The 18,004-nt window shown below is 38.9% G+C and overlaps 1 protein-coding gene across 1 annotated transcript in view; it reads left to right on the top strand.

Moving 5' to 3' along the window:
* Positions 1 to 18,004, top strand: part of BACH2 (BTB domain and CNC homolog 2) — a 201,838-nt gene that overhangs the window by 171,812 nt on the left and 12,022 nt on the right. The window contains exon 4 of the mRNA XM_032217059.1: positions 9,560 to 11,107. Coding sequence (XP_032072950.1) covers positions 9,560 to 11,107 — 1,548 coding nt within the window. The remainder of the gene's footprint in view (positions 1 to 9,559; positions 11,108 to 18,004) is intronic.

Below are 18,004 nucleotides of genomic sequence, written 5' to 3'. Positions count from 1 at the left end.
GGACATGAATCTTTCTTGCTCTGTCCCTACCTCCCTGTACTTGTAGCCTGGTTAAATTAGTTTGTAGATGTAGCTGAATGTACATTGATGTGATATTTTTTCACTGGATTTGCAGTAATTTACTCCTGAAAATGACTTACATCTTTCATGACATCACCTGCTGTGTCACAGTACATATAACCCAGTACATAGTCCTCTTCTTATATTAGAAAATAAAAGATATTCGAAAGTAAATTATGAAGCTACTAAATTTGCCAAATGAGAATCTCTCTTAGTTAAGAGGTACTAAATCATGATATTAATTTTCTAATTACTAAACATAAGATGATTCATCGTGCCGAAGGTTATGTTTTTCATCATATGGAAGTAAATGAATCAGAATAACATTTTGTTGTTCATATTTCATTCAGTCAGCACTAATTGCAGTTATTTTCCTTGAGTGTTTCTAAAAGTTTGTTTATGCTGTTAAAAAGATGAGCAGCTGTAATGATGCTGGCTGCCAGAACTGTAGCCTTGTTTGAGATTCACTGTACTGTGGCAATAATCCACTGTAAGTATAAATGCAGAGTGAGCACAGTCTTCACAGAGCAGATGAAACCTGAGTTTTAACACACCTACAGTCTTCTACACTTGCTGTCCTTTATCCAAACAATATTGTCTCACTTGGTTGAGCAAACTCAGCTAAAATGATGCCCTTTTCAGTAGTAATCAGCTAATACTGTACATAATGTTCAATCATGGAATTATACAGAACAATATTAACATTTTGTATTGATCAATCTTCGGCTTCCAGAGTCACTTCTAAGAATGAAATGAGGGAGGATATAAATAAAATAAATATATGAGATCTTCCTGAACATTTCCATGCAAGAGATAAATCTAGTGGCAATGCCACTAGGTTTTGTTTTATTTGTGTAATTTTTATTAGTTTTGGCTGATTACCATCTAGTAGGTCTGGATTAACAAACATTAGATTAAAAATTTACATCAACATGCAAGATGAAAGGCAAATGATTTTCCAAGGAACACTTACTTATATAAAGTTTTATATGGCTACCCAGATCATAAAGGCAGTACACGACCATAAAGACAAATCACAATATTACAACAAAAGCAAAACCCGCAGGTAGTCCTCACTTAGCGATTGCCTCATACAGTGACTGTTTTCAGGAAGTTAAGCTTCCTGAAGTCTACCAAAGAGCCAATCAAATCAAAGTCGAATTTTGTAGTTCTGTTTGTCTAACAATATGAATACAGATAAGAACAAAAGGCAGCATGGCAGTACAATTCATGGCTAGTGAGGATTTTAAGCTAAGAAATCTGTTTTTTTCCCCACATTTATCCAAATAGAATTTGGAAATTATTTATAATTTCTGCTTTAGGTGATAGAAGGATTTAAAGGAAGGCAGAACTTTTATATAAGGCTGCAGCTAAGTAATTATTTTGAACACTTGTTTTCTGGTGAAGTGGAACATTGAAACATTTTCTGACAATATCTTTATTCTGTAGTCCAGATGATTTTCTCAGGCTCGGAATGTTGCTGTGCTCTATAAGCTATTTAATAATTTTCTCTGTGTTGCAGTTCAATAGCAGGGCATGATTGCCCTTATTTAAAATGTTAAAATCAAGACTGATAACATTTTCAAGTGCAAAAGAATACACTTATTTTAAAACCCTCAGTGGTATTTTTATAGATGCACATTTCCTAATCATCTCTATATTACTGAGCTTTTACCTCCCAGCTTAATATACTTGTTATGACGGAGATGGCAAGAGCCAAGGTGGCGCAGTGGTTAAATGCAGCACTGCAGGCTACTTCAGCTGACTGCAGTTCTGCAGTTCGGCTGTTCAAATCTCACCGGCTCAGGGTTGACTCAGCCTTCCATCCTTCCGAGGTGGGTAAAATGAGGACCCGGATTGTTGTTGGGGGCAATATGCTGACTCTGTAAACCGCTTAGAGAGGGCTGAAAGCCCTAGGAAGCGGTATAAAAGTCTAACTGCTATTGCTATTGCTATTGATACAAGAATAATTTTTTCCCCTAAAACTCAGCACAAAATCTATATCTTCCTGACTACTCAAGCAACGTTTACCATCAGACTCTGACTAGAGAACTCTTTATTGGAAGACATACTTTCACAAAAAATAGCATTTTTCAATGTGATGTCAAATAATTTACATAAACCATTCAGATGAACTTTGCTGATAAAAATATTAATGTGCTGCTTTAGATCAGCGATGGCTAAGCTTTTTTTTGTTGGGTGCCAAAAATGCATGCGCACAATAGCACATGTGCCAGCACCCATAATGCAAAGCCTTTCCCACATGAGTATGCATGGGCAACACACACACCCCACTTCCCCCCCCCCGCGCACCGCACTCCTTGCCTCCAAGTTGAGCATTGTATTTCCTCCAGGGAAGTCCGTTTTCACCCTCCCCAGGCTCCAGGAAAACCTCCAGAGCCTGGGGAGGACAAAAAATGAGCCCAAGGGGCCTACCGGAAGTTTGGAAATGAACTTCTGGTTCTTATGTCCTCGGACTTATGATCAGCGCTTGTTAAGCTCTGCGGAAGTCTTTTCTATTGCTTAAAGCGCGCCTGCCAGCAGGCGGGACAAAAGCTGTTATCTGATTGGATGCCCATCTGACAGCTACGGTATAAATAGCTGTCATACGGGATCCTGAGGTAATCTGTTGTCTGTTAATGTTGAGTTGCCTAGTTAATAGACAGTTGATTGTTCAGCCATCACGTCATCTTATTTGACTCCGGTTCAAGATTTACCACTGGTAGGCCTGTTGGACCTGTTTTTTGCCCTCCCCAAGCTCTGGAGGCTTTCCTAAAGCCTGGGGAGTGTGAAAATGGCTTCTCCTGCCCCCCACCGGAAGCTGGAAACGGATCATTTCTGAACTTCTGGTAGGCTCGTTGGGCCTGTTTTTTGCCAGGCTCCGGAGGCTTTCCCGAAGCCTAGGAAGAGCAAAAACAGCCGCCCCCACCCTTCCAGAAAGCTGAAAACCAGCTGGCCAGCGCATGCATGGGCACTGGAACTGATGGCTCACATGCTGGCAGATATGGCTCTGCGTGCCACCTGTGGCACATGTGCCATAGATTCGCCATCACAGGCCTAGGTAATACCCAGTACTTCCCGGTGTGACACATAGGCAACTATTGAGGCAACTCACTGGCCCATTCTTATGTGAAATACATGACCAGCTATAGGTAGTCCTCAAATTACAAGCAGAATTGGGACCAGGATTCCCATTGCTAAGCTAGGCAGTTCTTAAGTGAATCACACCTGATTTTACGACCTTTGTTGACATGGTTGTTAAGTGAATAATTACAGTTAAGTGAAAAAAGCAGTCATTAAGCGAATCCAGCATCCTCTCATTGATTTTGCTTGTGAGAAGCCAGCTGGGAAGGTTACAATTGGTGATCACATGACCCTGGGTTGCTGTAATTGTTATAAATACATGCCCAAATTTTGATCATGTGACCAAGGGGAGAGTTGGAAGTTGGTCTTTTTTCAGTGCTGTTGCAACTTTGAACATCACTAAATGAAAGGTTATAAGTCAAGGACTACTTATGTTGGATATTCCTTTGTAGTTCCTCAGACATCATGGTCCCTATTTTGAGTCTTACCCTGACTACATAATATTATTAGCTTATTTGAAGGTTATTTAGATTGTATTAAAGAAGGACTCCAGTCTCCAGGATTTAAATTAAGTGGGAGGAAAAGTAAAAGAAGTACACTTGGGAAGCAGGAGTAGATTACGAGCAATGAATCTGCAGAACTCATTATTTGTTTATTTATTTAGCTTTTCAGTTTTTTTATCTTTCATTTAAAATGTAGACCATTAAAATCCAGTAAATACATCAGGATATATTACCAATAGCTGAAGAAGGTCTTGATCCTGGTTTCTGAAAATAGACAAGTGTGATCCTCAAAAGGAGTTGCACTCTTGAAAGTAGCAGGAGAGAAGGCTCCCTACTTGGTTCCCCCAACCAAGAGGCTGTTATTTTAGATCATTAATAGCCAGAAAGGTTCTTTTTTAAAAAAGATTTTTATTAACAAACATGTAAAATACACACACACAAAATTTAGATGTACACCACGTTTATACAATACAATACGAACAGGAACTTCCTGTTCATTATAATAGCAATTATCAATCAATACCACTCACCTTATATTATTTCCCCTTCTATTGTATTTCATTTGGATTTCACCATTCTTAACCTTCTTATTTTACTCATAACTATTATTTTTTTGAGTTTTGTTATATTCCTTCATTGATTTTGTTTCTTTCCTCCATTCACCTATATTTATTCCATATCTGGTAGAATTCTGATTCTTCTTTTCCCTGGATTTCTTTTGTTAGTTTGTCCATTTCGGCACAGTCCATAATCTTTCTTATTATTTCATCGTACCTTGGGATTAATTTGTTTTTCCATTTCTGGGCAAAGGCAATCCTTGCCGCTGTAATTATATGTAGTATTAAATGCTGGATTTCTTTTTTGTATTTCACTGACATAATTCCTAATAAAAAAACCTTCAGGTTTCCATTCTATTTTAACCCCCCTTATTGCCATCAGCCAATTTTTGATCCTTTTACAAAAAAATTTAGCCTCCTCACAGGTCCACCATAAATGGTAATATGTTCCGTGTATTGATTCACATTTCCAACATTTTGGGGAGATATTTGTTAAGATTTTAGCTAACCTTGTTGGTGCCAGGTGCCATCCGTAAAATATTTTGTACTGGTTTTCCTTGTATGCGCCTGATAGTGTCATTTTTAAGTTTATTCCCCCAAATTTTTCCCATTTATCTAATTCAATATTATAGCCAAAGTTCTGCGCCCATTTTATCATTTGTTCTTTCACAATTTCCTCTTCCATTTTATACTTCAGGAGAAATTTATATATTCTCCCTATCATCTTTCTATCCGAGCTTTGAATAATTTTATCCAATCCGTATGGTTTTGTTTCGATGTCATATAATTTAGTATCTTTATTGTATTTAGTTTTGATTTGGAGGTAAGTTAGTCAGTCAACTTTCATGTTCTGATCTGCCAATTCTTCAATTGTTTTTAAATTTCCCTGTCTATCAATTAAGTCTCTGTATCTTAGCATTTTGTTCAAATCTATAAAATTTGGGTGAGTCGTCCTTTCTGTCGTTGATAGCCAATTTGGGATTTTTACATAGTGGATTTTTTTTTAATTTTGAGCCATTTTTGCAATAACGCTCTTCTGATTAAATGATTTTGAAAGTATTTGTACGTTTTATTTTTATCATCCCATAGGAATGTATGCCAGCCTGCTTACAGATCATGGCCTTCTAAGGTCAACATTCTTTTATCCTTTAGCTCTATCCAATCCTTCACCAATGTTATTGTTACTGCTGATGCCTATAAATCCCAATTTGGTAATGCTAAGCCTCCCCTCTCCTTGCTGTCTTGCATTGACTTTAGTTTAATCCTCAGTTTTCGTCCCTGCCAGATGAACCTAGTGGTTATTTTATTTAATTCTGGAAAGAATTTTTTACCCGGATTAATAGGTGCGGCTTGCAACAGGAATAGGATTCTTGGTAAAATATTCATTTTAATTGTCGCTATATGTCCCATGAGTGATAACTGAATATTTTTCCAATTTTCTAAATCTTTCTTTATTTGTATCACTAATTTATTATCGTCTTTAATTGTGGAACATTTTGCCAACACCCAGATCCCCAAGTATTTCACTTTCTTAGTTGTTTGCATTCTGGTTGCTACTTCCAGTTCCTCTTCTTGCTTTTTTGCCATGTTCTTGGTTATCATTTTTGTTTTGTCTTTATTGATCTTTAGTCCTGCCACTTCGCCATATTCTTCTAATTTTTGAATTAATTTCAGGCTGGATTCTAATGGATCCTCTAGAACAAATACTAAGTCATCGGAGGTTTTTTTAAAATTATGTGTTTCCTCTGATAAACAGCCCACTTGCTGTTTAGGCTTTAAAAGTTGAAGAATAGTACTATTGGTTTATTCCAAAATATAACCCCTTGAAATCCATCAAGACTTACTGACTTTCCTAACTACCCTACCCTCTGAATTTAGGAGAAAGAAGTACTGTTGATTTGGTAGTATTTCCATCATTCATTTCCATATATTTGCTCTGCCCAACCTAGTTCAGAAGTATTGGCATTGCAATACTTGGAATTCTCAAACAACATGGCCAGGGCTGCTGAGAATTCTAGGAATTGCAATTCCAATAGGTCTTGGAGGCATGGGTTCAGGAACGTGATCTATATCTATGCAAAAAGTGTGATCATACACTTTGCTTTTGCCAAAGGATACTGGAACTGATGGTAATTCAGTTTGAGACACATAATTTAAAAGTCACCAAAACTGTTCTAGCCTAATGAAGATTTGTTTTTGTTTTTTAAATAGCTTGTTCATCCTCATAAAGTTTATGTATTCTTTTCCTCTGGATATAAATGTCCTATATTTGTTAAAAACAAACAATTTAACTGCAATCTGCAAAAATTACGTGATAAAGTTTGCATCCAAGCAGCTCTGCGTTTGGAAGTGCCAGACACATCTGTCTGTCACTTTTACTAGAGAGCTGATAATGTGCATGGCAACTTTTAAAACTAAGAATACAAAATGCAAAGATACACGCATATATGCCAAGCTTACACCAACATTTTGTCCTTTTAATAAAGAAAGCAAAAAAGCAAGTGACATTCAAAGTCTAAGGATGAGGTATGTGAAAAGTAGCAGAGTTAATTCTCACTAAATCTGATACTTCTAGAATTTTATTTTATTAAATAAATTGCAGGTTTGTCATCATGCCTACTCAGGCCATTGGTAAAAAAAAAAGTATATTCTAGAGAATAAAAGTTGGGGCTTAATGCAGGCATACAAATTTAGCATTAAGTATTTACACCAGAAAGCCACTTGTACTTCAATGCCACATTTTGTGTAAATATTAACCGAAGATGACGCAATAAATTTGAAGAGTTACATATTTGAAAAAGAAGAACATTCATAGGGATATGAGTTAGGCACAGGACTTTTCATTGAATCAAAGTAAAATCTAATAGAAAAACCTAACATTTTTGAGCTATCAGACTTGTTTAGCTCAAGAAGTATAAATTTCTATAACTCTTCTACTGTTAGGATATCATTATAGCATTTCTTCATTTTAGTCATCTCAGCTGCCTTGCAAGCAAACAAAAACTGAGCAGTTTGTTTAGGACAGACAAAATTTTGGTAGACTGAATAAGAATTTGAACTTTTAGCTCCTACCTTTCTATGTCTTGGTGTAGACAAGAGCATCTAGCAATATGGAAGAACTACAGTATATGGGTTCCATGTAGATGTTTATGATTCCATAAAAGGGAGGGTTGCTTGAATTACAGCTAATCTAAATTAAGTTAATGGAGATTTCAGTGTTCCTGAAACTTTTTTCTCACATAAGAAGTGGTGTCCTAGAATTCATAGAGATTAACAGTAAAAAGATGTGACAGGAGGCTTTTTGACATATTGCTCCTGAATGGACACTTTTCAAGATTCAGATGCCAAGTTAGAATGTCCATGTTTACACATAATTACATAAATAAAGTCACAGTTTATTCTTTTTCTAAACCATAATGGCAGGGTTCATCCAACGTTCTAAACCAAAATCATCTAATCATATTTTGATTTAATTTACATTATAGGAATCCATCCAATCTGTGTAGACATCAAAATCTAATTTATTGATTAAAAGACCTGACAATTCAGTGCCTTTGAAGTATTGGTTTTAATGCATTGTTTGTAAAAAAATTAAAAATCCATGCATTTACCTGCAACATGAATACTGTAGACCCTTGTTGGCCACCTGGTCGAGTGCCAAAATGGAAACATGCGCACATGCCGGAAATTGGAAAAGCATATTATCTTCTGGTTTCCGGTGTGCGCATGCGCACTGGCCACCTGGTCTTCTGGTTTCTGGCTCACATGCAACGTACAAAAATCAGCTGTCTGGTGTGCATGCACTGGCTCCACCTGGCCTTTTGGGGGTCCTCGCGCCTCCCTGCCCGCTCCCCTGGTCCCTGTCGTGGTGGCGGGACATCTCGACCGACAATCCGGTTCTGCAGCCGCAGACGTTATATACATATAATATGTACAGTTTTAAACTCCTCCCTTATAACCACTTTATAATCCTCAAATGTCTGTTTTCTTGTTCTAGCATTCTAAAGACAAGCACATTGATGGAGCCAAATCAGTTTTCGCAAAGCTTTTGGCTAATGAACATTTGTAGTTCTCAGGAAGCCTTGCTTGTCTATAGTTATGAAAGTTGCATATTTGAACCACCATAGCATTGGTCTCAACTGTTTCCAAAATCCTTGCTAAAAGGCTTCTCTTAATTCTGTAAGTTTTCCTAATGTAGTGCTTCAAAATAATAATAATCATACCTAGTGCCTGTTGTAAGGGAATTAGCTCCCTGCTCCTGCCTCCCTTCAGATTTTTGCCTCATGTAGAAGAGCAAGCAGCTGTGTCTAGGATGATGGTGTGGCAATTCCTCCAAAAGAGATTGCATGCAAAACCCTCTGGAGCAAAACACAAGGAGCAGATGTCTGAAATGCTACAGTTTTAGCGGCCTGAAAGCCTTGACTCAGCTTGAGTGAAAAATGCACAGTGGAATGTTCTGAGTCAGTGAAATGTTTTGCGTAGACCTCATCAAGAGAAAATACTGTACTGTTTAAAAATACATTAGAAGACAGCTTACTTCTTTTGCAGTTCTTCCACCTAGTGGGTATATTCTGTAAGTGCAAGGCCGTGTTTTCTATTCTCGGGAGATAAAATTCCATAGGGAACGTGAATCAAAAAAAAATACTCAGGGGGAGCAGCGGGGGTTGAAATTAGAAACTTGGCTGGTTTGACTCAGTCTGCCAAATGGTTGCTGTATCTCCAGAGTAATTTAGTAATGGTGGTAGCAGCCTAGGCATATTGCCGATGGAGAAATTAACCTCCAATTTATCTTTCTAAAGACATGATTAAATGTCACCGGCACAGTGAGAATTATTCTTGTTACTTACTCAGATTAGATTCCACATGCTTCCCAAGGATCCTGACTTTTTTTGAAGAGCCACTTAATTAAAGTTTTTTTCCAGCAATAGAGAACTTGACCCAGCTAAACTGAATAAAAATTAAATATTGTATATGCAGTTTCTGTTGAAAAATACTGTATAGTTTTTCAAAGAATAGATTTAGTAATAGCTGATATACCTTATTCTAATTGAAAAGCCTGCTTTAGAGAAACATCGTAAAATTGATAGTTACACACTAATGAAACACTTGACATCCAGGATGTCCCTAGACCAAATACTATTTGGCAAGTGCTAGAAATCTCATTGTCCTTGAATCATTTGTTGAATGTATTGTTTAGATCGTTCTATTACATGAAAATATAAGGGCAAAATAATTAATTAACAGAGGTGTTTTCCAGTGCTGACTAATATACTAGAGGGGTTTGGAAAAATTGCAATGCTGAAGGTAATGCTGGCAATTTCCCTACTTTTTGTTTTGTTTTGTTTTTCATTGCAGGTCACTGCCAAGGGATTTGGTCCGTTGTTGCAGTTTGCCTACACTGCTAAGCTATTACTCAGCAGAGAGAACATACAAGAGGTCATCCACTGTGCCGAATTTCTACGTATGCACAACCTGGAGGATTCCTGCTTCAGCTTCCTCCAGACCCAACTGCTGAACAATGAAGATGGCCTGTTCCTGTGCAAAAAGGATCTCACCTATCAGCGGATGCATGAAGATGAGAACTCGGAGGGAGAAGAGGAAGAAACTATGGAGTCAGAGACTTCAAAGATATCTTGCTCAAGAGAGAGAATTCACTCGGAGCCCTTTGACTTTGAACCCGCCACGTCTGGAGCCAGTAAGGAGGAAGGGATGCTGCCAGACCCTGAAATACTGGATGATGGCAAGGATAGTTTGGATAAAGAAGTAGTAACACGGTACCCCAGGTATAAGAAATACCAGCTAGCTTGTACCAAGAATGTCTACAACGCATCACACGTTAGTACCTCAGGTTTCACAAGCACATTCAACGAAAAAGGTTCAGGTGATGACCTCAAACCAGAACTTGGTGTCGGGCAAATTAAAAGTGAGCCTAGGAATGAGGAAAACAATGAAGAAAACATCACACTTTGCCTCTCTGGAGATGAGACTGGTGTCAGGGATAAAGAAGAGGATATTGAAATGGACCGAAAGCAGCCAAGTCCCAATGGATCTGGAAGGTCTAAAAATAGTTCCTCTCCTTCCTGCCTAAGATCTTTCTTCAACCGAACAAAAACTGTAGACGTAGATGGCTTCCCAAGTACTTCCCAACAGCACTTTGCCAGAAATCCAGCATGCCCTTTTGACAAGGGGACAACTCAGGGTGACCATAAAGCTGATTATGTCCCTTTTGTGGGCAGTTATGGGCTCTCCCAAGGTGTTCAGAAGGATGCTTCCAGTTTTACAGTGGGATCACCTCTAAGAGGTCCTGGCTTTGTTGAAGGTCTTTGTAAGCAGGAAGGTGAAGTGGACAGGAGGACTGTTATATTCTCTTCAAATGTTTGTGACCAAGTAAACACTTCGGTGCATTCATATTCTGGCATGAGCAGCTTGGATAAAGATCTCACCGAGACTGTGCCAAAAGGTCTGTGGGCAGGAAGCAGCCAATCTCTTCCCAGTTGCCAGACCTATGCCCATATTGGACAAACAGCTGACCACTTCCCAGGACGGATGCGACCCAACACCAGCTGCCCAGTGCCAATTAAAGTTTGTCCTCGGTCTCCTCCTCTGGAAACCAGAACAAGGACCTCCAGTTCATGTTCCTCCTACTCTTACGCAGAGGATGGCAGCGGTGGTTCTCCCTGTAGCCTGCCTCTGTGTGAGTTTTCATCTTCCCCCTGTTCTCAAGGAGCTCGATTCCTGGCCACTGAGCATCAGGAGACGAGCATGATGGGAGATGGAATATACAGCCAAGTCAGACCCCAGATAAAATGTGAGCCATCCTATGGAACAAACTCTAGCGATGAGTCTGGATCGTTCTCTGAAGCAGACAGTGAGTCATGTCCTGTGCAAGACAGAGGACATGAGGTAGGGATCTGTGATAAGTACACCTGCTAACACTTCTTGTGACCCATTCAGAAAGTCATTATTAACCTAATGGCCTTCTTTGTATACAAAATACAGAGAATAGTCACTTTTGTCCAATATTCTATTGATGATGGAGTCAAGCTCATTGATTACTGGAAATATGTCTGAGAGAGTAAGAAGCCATAATATAAAAAGGTTCCACAAAGGCTTAAAGCTGCTTGATCTCTTAATTATAGTGGTAACTGTGGAGCTAGGGAATACCTCATAGCAGGTTTGCTTCTCTCCCTGCCCTCCACTTGAGGCCTAAAAATGTCCCTGTTCCTTTATGTTTTGGACCAGTCATCATTAGCATTAGTCGTCGTACTCAGGTTTTTTTTTAACAATATTTAATTCATACCAGCTTATCTATCAATTCAGTGTGCTGATTGGTACTAGCTGTAATTTGCACACTTTTGGAATAAAAATTCTGATCAGAGTGAGCTCTAAAATTCTAAAATTCAATAGAAGAGAATGTCCATGCAAAATGAGGAAGGGAAGAGAAAGCAGTCTTCTGCTCTGGGTACAACAAGTGTGTTTATTTGATCATTTATCTTTGTTTTACTTATGTTACTTTTGTATACTTTGTTGTATAGTCTGTTCAGAGAGAGGAAAAGGGGACTTGATCATATACCTTAAGTCATATCCTTGATCTCTATGGTTTCCTAAAGTTATATGACTCTCTTAGTTACCCAGTTAAGCTTTTCATCTGTAATGCCTTTAATAATTGCAACACCTCTTAAAAGGGTTAATAAGCAACCAGAGAGAAATTGAGTGAGCAGGGGGGAAAGCCATAAGGGACATATACAAAACTGATAATATCTGCACAGATGTGTTAGCCAGCCTGCTATTATTCTTAACAGCATGAAATCCATTCCTTCAGTCAATTCATTGAGGAATAAATGTGCAGTTACTGCTTGTTCATTGTGAAACGCTGACTCTCCCTCAAGTTAGCTTGAATTATTGCAAATTTTAAAACTTACGCTGCTGATACTGTAAAATACATTTACTGGTAGGTGCCATTATTTGCTTTGCAAACTCAATTGATGAAACAATTATTTGTCCATCATCTTATTTTGATCATAGTGTACAAAACTCTTAACAATTTGGCTTCAGAAAACATAGCATTTTTATTTGTGGTTCCTTTATTTCTCACCAACTAATTCCTGTAGCAGTCATATATGTGCATGCTGATCTTTATAAGCATAGACACATCACAGCATTTGAAGGTCTTTCCCAAGACCTTCATGGCTGCTCTTCAAAGTGCTATCCTGTGCTGTACTTCTTAATTGCATGTTGCTTTATTGTTCATGGTTGATCCTAAAAGGATAAATCTCTACACTACTTCAGTATCTTCATTGTTGATTCTAAGGCTGATTGTTCTGTCTGCTGTCATTAGTTTAGTCTGTGCTTCATATTTAATTTTAGTCCCCTTTTTTTAGTACGAGGGCTTGCAGATCCTTTGCATTTTCTTCTCTGTCATTTGCAATAGATCAGTGGGTATTCCATTAATTCCTGTGACTTGTTAATGCTTGGAGTGGTGATCTAACTATTAGTACTAGAGGTGCTTGTAAAATAAAGAATATCTTCTAAGGTATCCTAGGTATTATCATCTCTGCTGTAGAGTGTTTCAGCATACTCTTTCCATCTTCCTTTGATGTCCTTTGAGTTGGTTATCTGTTGATTGGAATCCTTTAACATATTAGCCTGAGGTTTTAACCTCCTGAGTTCAGGGACCTTTTGAAAGATTTTCCTTATTTTTCCATGTCTGTGCCCTTCTTCCGCATCTTGACAGAATTTGTTGTAATGCTGCTTTTTTGTCTTTAACAGCTCTCTGAAACTGTTAAGTTCCTTTCTGAGAAATCTGCCTTTCTTAGCTTTGGCTTCTCTTCTCGTCTTGGCCATTTCCAGTTTGTTCTGACATCCAGTATACTTTCTTCTCTTTCTTTCTTCATATTTTGTCAGTGCCTTTCCCATATGAATCCTTAACTACTTCTTTAAATTCATTCCATAATTCCTCTGGGTGTTTTTTCAGTGAGGTTCAGGGCTACAATGCAATTCATGATGTTCTCCTTGGAAATGAGAGTATAAATTCAAGATCACCTTGTGGAAACTGACTTTCTTCTTCTTTAGCTTAACTTGGTGGTTTGCACACGAACAGTTCATGGTCTGTTCTGCAGTCAACACCTGATCATGTCTTTGATGTTGTAATTGAGTTCCTCAACCTTCTTTTAGCAAAAACATAGTAAAATGTATTTCTGTATATTGAATTCCATCTGGTAATGTCCGTGTATAGAGGCCTGGTTTTGGTAGTCTGAAGGCAATGTTAGCTATGAAGAAATCATCAGGGTGGGAGAAATTGATAAGTTGGACTCCTACTTCATTTTAATTCCCGAAGCTATACAACCGTGATGGGGAACCTATGCCACGCGTGCCACAGGTGGCACACAGAGCTATTTGTTAGGACACACAAGGTGTTGCCCTGTCATCTGGCCAGCGTGCATGCGCATGCTGGCCAGCTGACTTCGGCCTTCTTTTGAGGCTGTTTTTCTCCCTCCGGAGGCTTCCCTTAAGACTCCAAAGCGCGAAAAAACAGGCAAACCGGAAGTTCAGGAACAGATTGCTTGTAGGACCGATTTTCGACCTCCGGAGCCTTCAGGGGCCTTCAGGAGGACAAACCTGGTTTGCTCATAGGGCCAGTTTTTGCCCTACAGAGCCTTCAGGGAAGCCTCCTGAAGGCTCTGGAGGTTGAAAATCGGCCCCACGGGGGACCCGGCAGTTCGGGAATGGTGACTTCTGGTTTGTCCGTAGGGCCAATTTTCGAACTCTGAAGCCTTCAGGAGGCTTCCCTGAAGGCTCCAAAGGGCAAAAACCCGCTCTACGAGCAAAAACGTCCATTTTTCGTTACCATTCCCAAACTTCCGTGTTGATCATTGATTGCATTGTAGCCAAGTACTATTCTTGCTATGTCCTTCATAATTATAAAAGCAACACCATTTCTTCTTTGTTTTTCATGCCCTAATGGGCAGCACAATGACTCAGTGGTTAAGATGTTGGCTTGTTGGCTGGAAAGTCAGCAGCCCAAATTTGAAATCCGAGTACCACGTGACAGTGAGCTTCATCCCAGCTCCTGCCAACCTATCAGTTCAAAAGCATGCAAGGGTGAGTAGATAAATAGGTACCACTTCTGCAGCTATGCTGTTCAGAAAACAACAGCATTCCCTGACATTATACTGGCCACATGACCATGGAAATGTCTTCTGAGAGCGTTGGCTCAATGAAAGGGAGATGAGCACTGCCTCATACTCTGCAACAACTAGCAGAGTAATATCTGCAGGGACTCCTTTACCATTTTTACCTTTCATGCCCTAATAACCAGTGTGATCTTCTGACAGAAAATGTCTGGTTCCAGTCCACTCAATTCATAATTGCTTCATTTAATCTTTCACTGTGTTGAGCTTTGTTGTGTCCATGCTTCCTACATGTTATGTTTCTGTTATAATTCTGTCTTTGCACTTTTGAATTTCTTTTCTTGTATGGCAACATCAGCAACTGGATATCCTGAAGATTTTAATCTAGCCATGTTATAAAACACCATCAGGACACTTGAGGGGACCTCTTTTTCAATAGCATGTTAAGTGCCATCCAATCTGAAAACCCTATCATCCATGATGTGGCAAAACAGCAGATGGTGGGAGGAGATAAAGTAAATACTAGTACTAATATCAAGTACAAAATAGTTCTTTTTTTAAAGAAAATAACACAACCTGTTTTTTTTTTAATTGGATTGAGTCCCGGATACTAGTAATACTCAGTAAAACATTGTCCATTTCTGAATACAGTGATGCTATGTAAATTGGCACATTGTGAAATAGGTGAAAGGTTTCAATTTTGCTTACAGTCTATGCTGAACCAACACACTACAGAAACATATTCTAAAATGGGTGCATACCAACTATATCAAAAGGCTGAAATAGAAATATTCTTAATTTTTAAAACAAACTTACAAAATGGAAACACTACTTTTCTGCGTAGCTTTTTATTGACCCTTAGAGTAAATATTGGTATAATTGGAGTTGTTGTGTAGTCTATGCTTGCTCCAACTCCAGCAAAAGAATGATATATGAGTCGACTCAATTATTCACTAAAATATAAAGAGAAGCAGATCTACCTAGCAAAATTTGGACACAAGTAAAGATAAACAATTAAAACAATGTATTAATTATAGATGCAATTATCAAATAAGAACCTCAACTTCAGAGAGCAAAAGATTTTGGAAAGGGGTTGCACGTATTTTTATCATCGGAATTAAGCATTTATTTCTATACATGCAGGAATAAAAGATTAAAAGAAAAGAGATACCCTTTAAACTTCAAATTCAGCAATCCAACTTCTTACATACTTTAACCAATTTTTATAATAGAAATAATTTATACTTTGAAGACAAAAGTTTAGTTACAAATTAATGCAAAGTGGGAATTCGTTTTTTCTTGCTGACCCACTTTTAATTTTTTTTTCTTCTATACCTTTTTCGTAACTTTAAAGCAACCACAGGAGGAGGGAAGGGGTATCTTTGTGAAATTCCCTGTAGATTTTTATAAGTGAAGTCTAAACTTCAGACAGTTTACAGTAAAAGCAAAAACTTTATGGAGAAATTTAAGGAATGGCAAAAAGCATTAGCAGATTGTCATCCAAAAACTGTTAATATTCAGGTGAATCTCATCTTTGAGGTTAGTGATTTCTTTTTTACGAGAGATCCAAAGAACTACTACAAAAGGATTCAATTAGCCTGTGAGAAGGAAGATCTCTTGAATGACAATCCAAAGGCATTTAGGTTAACTAGAATTATAATTAGCTACCTCTACACACAAGGTAGCTCAGTGACTAGGAAGCTGAACTTCTCAATAAGAAAGGTTGGCAGTTCAGTGGTTCGAATCCCTAGTGCCACGTAACGGAGGGAGCTCCTGTTACTTGTCCCAGGTTTGCCAACCTAGTAGTTCGAAAGCATGTAAATATGCAAGTAGAAAAATAGGGACCACCTTTGGTGGGAAGGTAACAGTGCTCCGTGCGCCTTTGGCATTTGGTCATGCTGGCCACATGCCCATGAAGACGTATTCGGCTATGTAACTGAGATAAGCACCGCCCCCTAGAGTCAGGAACAACTAGCACATATGTGCAAGGGGAACCTTTACCTTTACACACATAGTTCTCAACTTATAACCATAATTGAGCCCAGAATTACAGTTGTATGTTGTTGTGGTCATTAAGAGGGTCACTATGTTATCACACCCAATTTTACTACCTTTTTGCAATGGTTGTTAAGTGAATTCATTTTATCCAATAGGCTTTTTTCCCCCTCGCCTTCCCCCTCCTTCCCCTCTTCCTTCCCCTCCTTCTTCTTCTTGGAAATATGTACCAGAAATTGCCAAAATCCACCAAAATTGTGTTCAAATGGCCATAGGATGCTGCAAACATCAATTAATGCAAGCCACATGCCAAGTGCCCAAAATGCAATCATGTAACCACAGAGTGGGATATACATCCATCGAAACTTCAAAACCATGTCATAAATACCTTTTAGGGTGCCCCTTGTAATTTCAAACAATCTCAAAGCAACCTTTGCTAAGCAAGGGCATATTGTAATACCCAAAGACAGAAATGCTTATTTTCAGAATAGCTGAAGGGCCATCAGCAGGCTTGTACAAGTGGTATGTAATATATCTGATTTTATTCACCTTCCAAATGAGTGGATATTAAACAGGCTCAGTGGTGGGTTCCTACTGGTTCGCCCGAACCGGTAGTGGTTTGGCGGCCTGGGTCGCTGGAACTGGCAGCAACCCAGGCCTGCCACGCCCCCAAACCAGTTCTCCGGGCAGCGCTTATCTTGTTTTTTGGTTTCTGCGCATGTGTAGAACAATTTTATTGCATTACGCATGCACGCACAGCATGCATCAAATGCACATAGCATGCCCACAAGTAAACTGGCAGAAGTGAGTTCCGGAACCCACCCCTGAACAGGCTGCTTGGTGCCTTTTTATCAAAATTCCCATGGCTGGCATTCTTAAATAAGCACCACACAGATTTCCAAAATACATCATTGGTGCTAGTCAGGGTGAAACCATATTCATGAAAAATATGAAAGCATGTTCCTAGCCAAACCTGTAACTAAGCTATGAAAGTGGGGTCTCTTTAAAAAAATTCCATGATCCCCACTTCTGGACTGGGCTGTCTCATCTTTACTCACTGAATTTCACCACCTTGGGATGCACCAAGATACGTTTACATCTCCTGTCTATCTCTGGCATGGAAACCTTAATTCCTCTCTGACCAGGTTCAGCCTTTCTCCCTTACAGCTGATGCTCTCCAAAGAAAGCTGTTTTTTATTTAGTGAATACGGCTCCCTCCTCCATGAGCAGTGCAGTGCTTATGGAGTCTGTCCTTTGGCTGCCATGAGACTTACTTTCTCCGTCTGCATTTGCTACTTAAAAAATAAGCTCCAGGCTGAGACTATTATAGAGGAATGATTCCTGCTGTCCATCAATCTAATTTTACCAGAATGCTTCTAGACTTACAGGAATCCCCATAGGATTTGGAAACACTGATAACATGAAGATGATGGACAGCTGGAGTAGCAGTGAATTTTGCAACGTAACCAATTGCCTGGGGGGGTGTGTAAGTGTGGTGAATAGAGACTCTTCCCAAAACTGTCTGAAAAGCTTTGAAAGACAAGCAGGGAGTCGGTAAGAAAAGAGCTAGGACTCTGAATAGATTGGAGGAGGAGAAAAGGAACATGCTTCTAAATTGTGGGCTTTGGTTAGATGTATAAGTGGTTTATGGAAGTATGTTGGGGGTGATCTAGAA

The sequence above is a fragment of the Thamnophis elegans genome, chromosome 4 (genome assembly GCF_009769535.1).
Source record: "Thamnophis elegans isolate rThaEle1 chromosome 4, rThaEle1.pri, whole genome shotgun sequence".
Taxonomy (NCBI): domain Eukaryota; kingdom Metazoa; phylum Chordata; class Lepidosauria; order Squamata; family Colubridae; genus Thamnophis; species Thamnophis elegans.
This window is presented reverse-complemented; position numbering and strand designations above follow the sequence as displayed.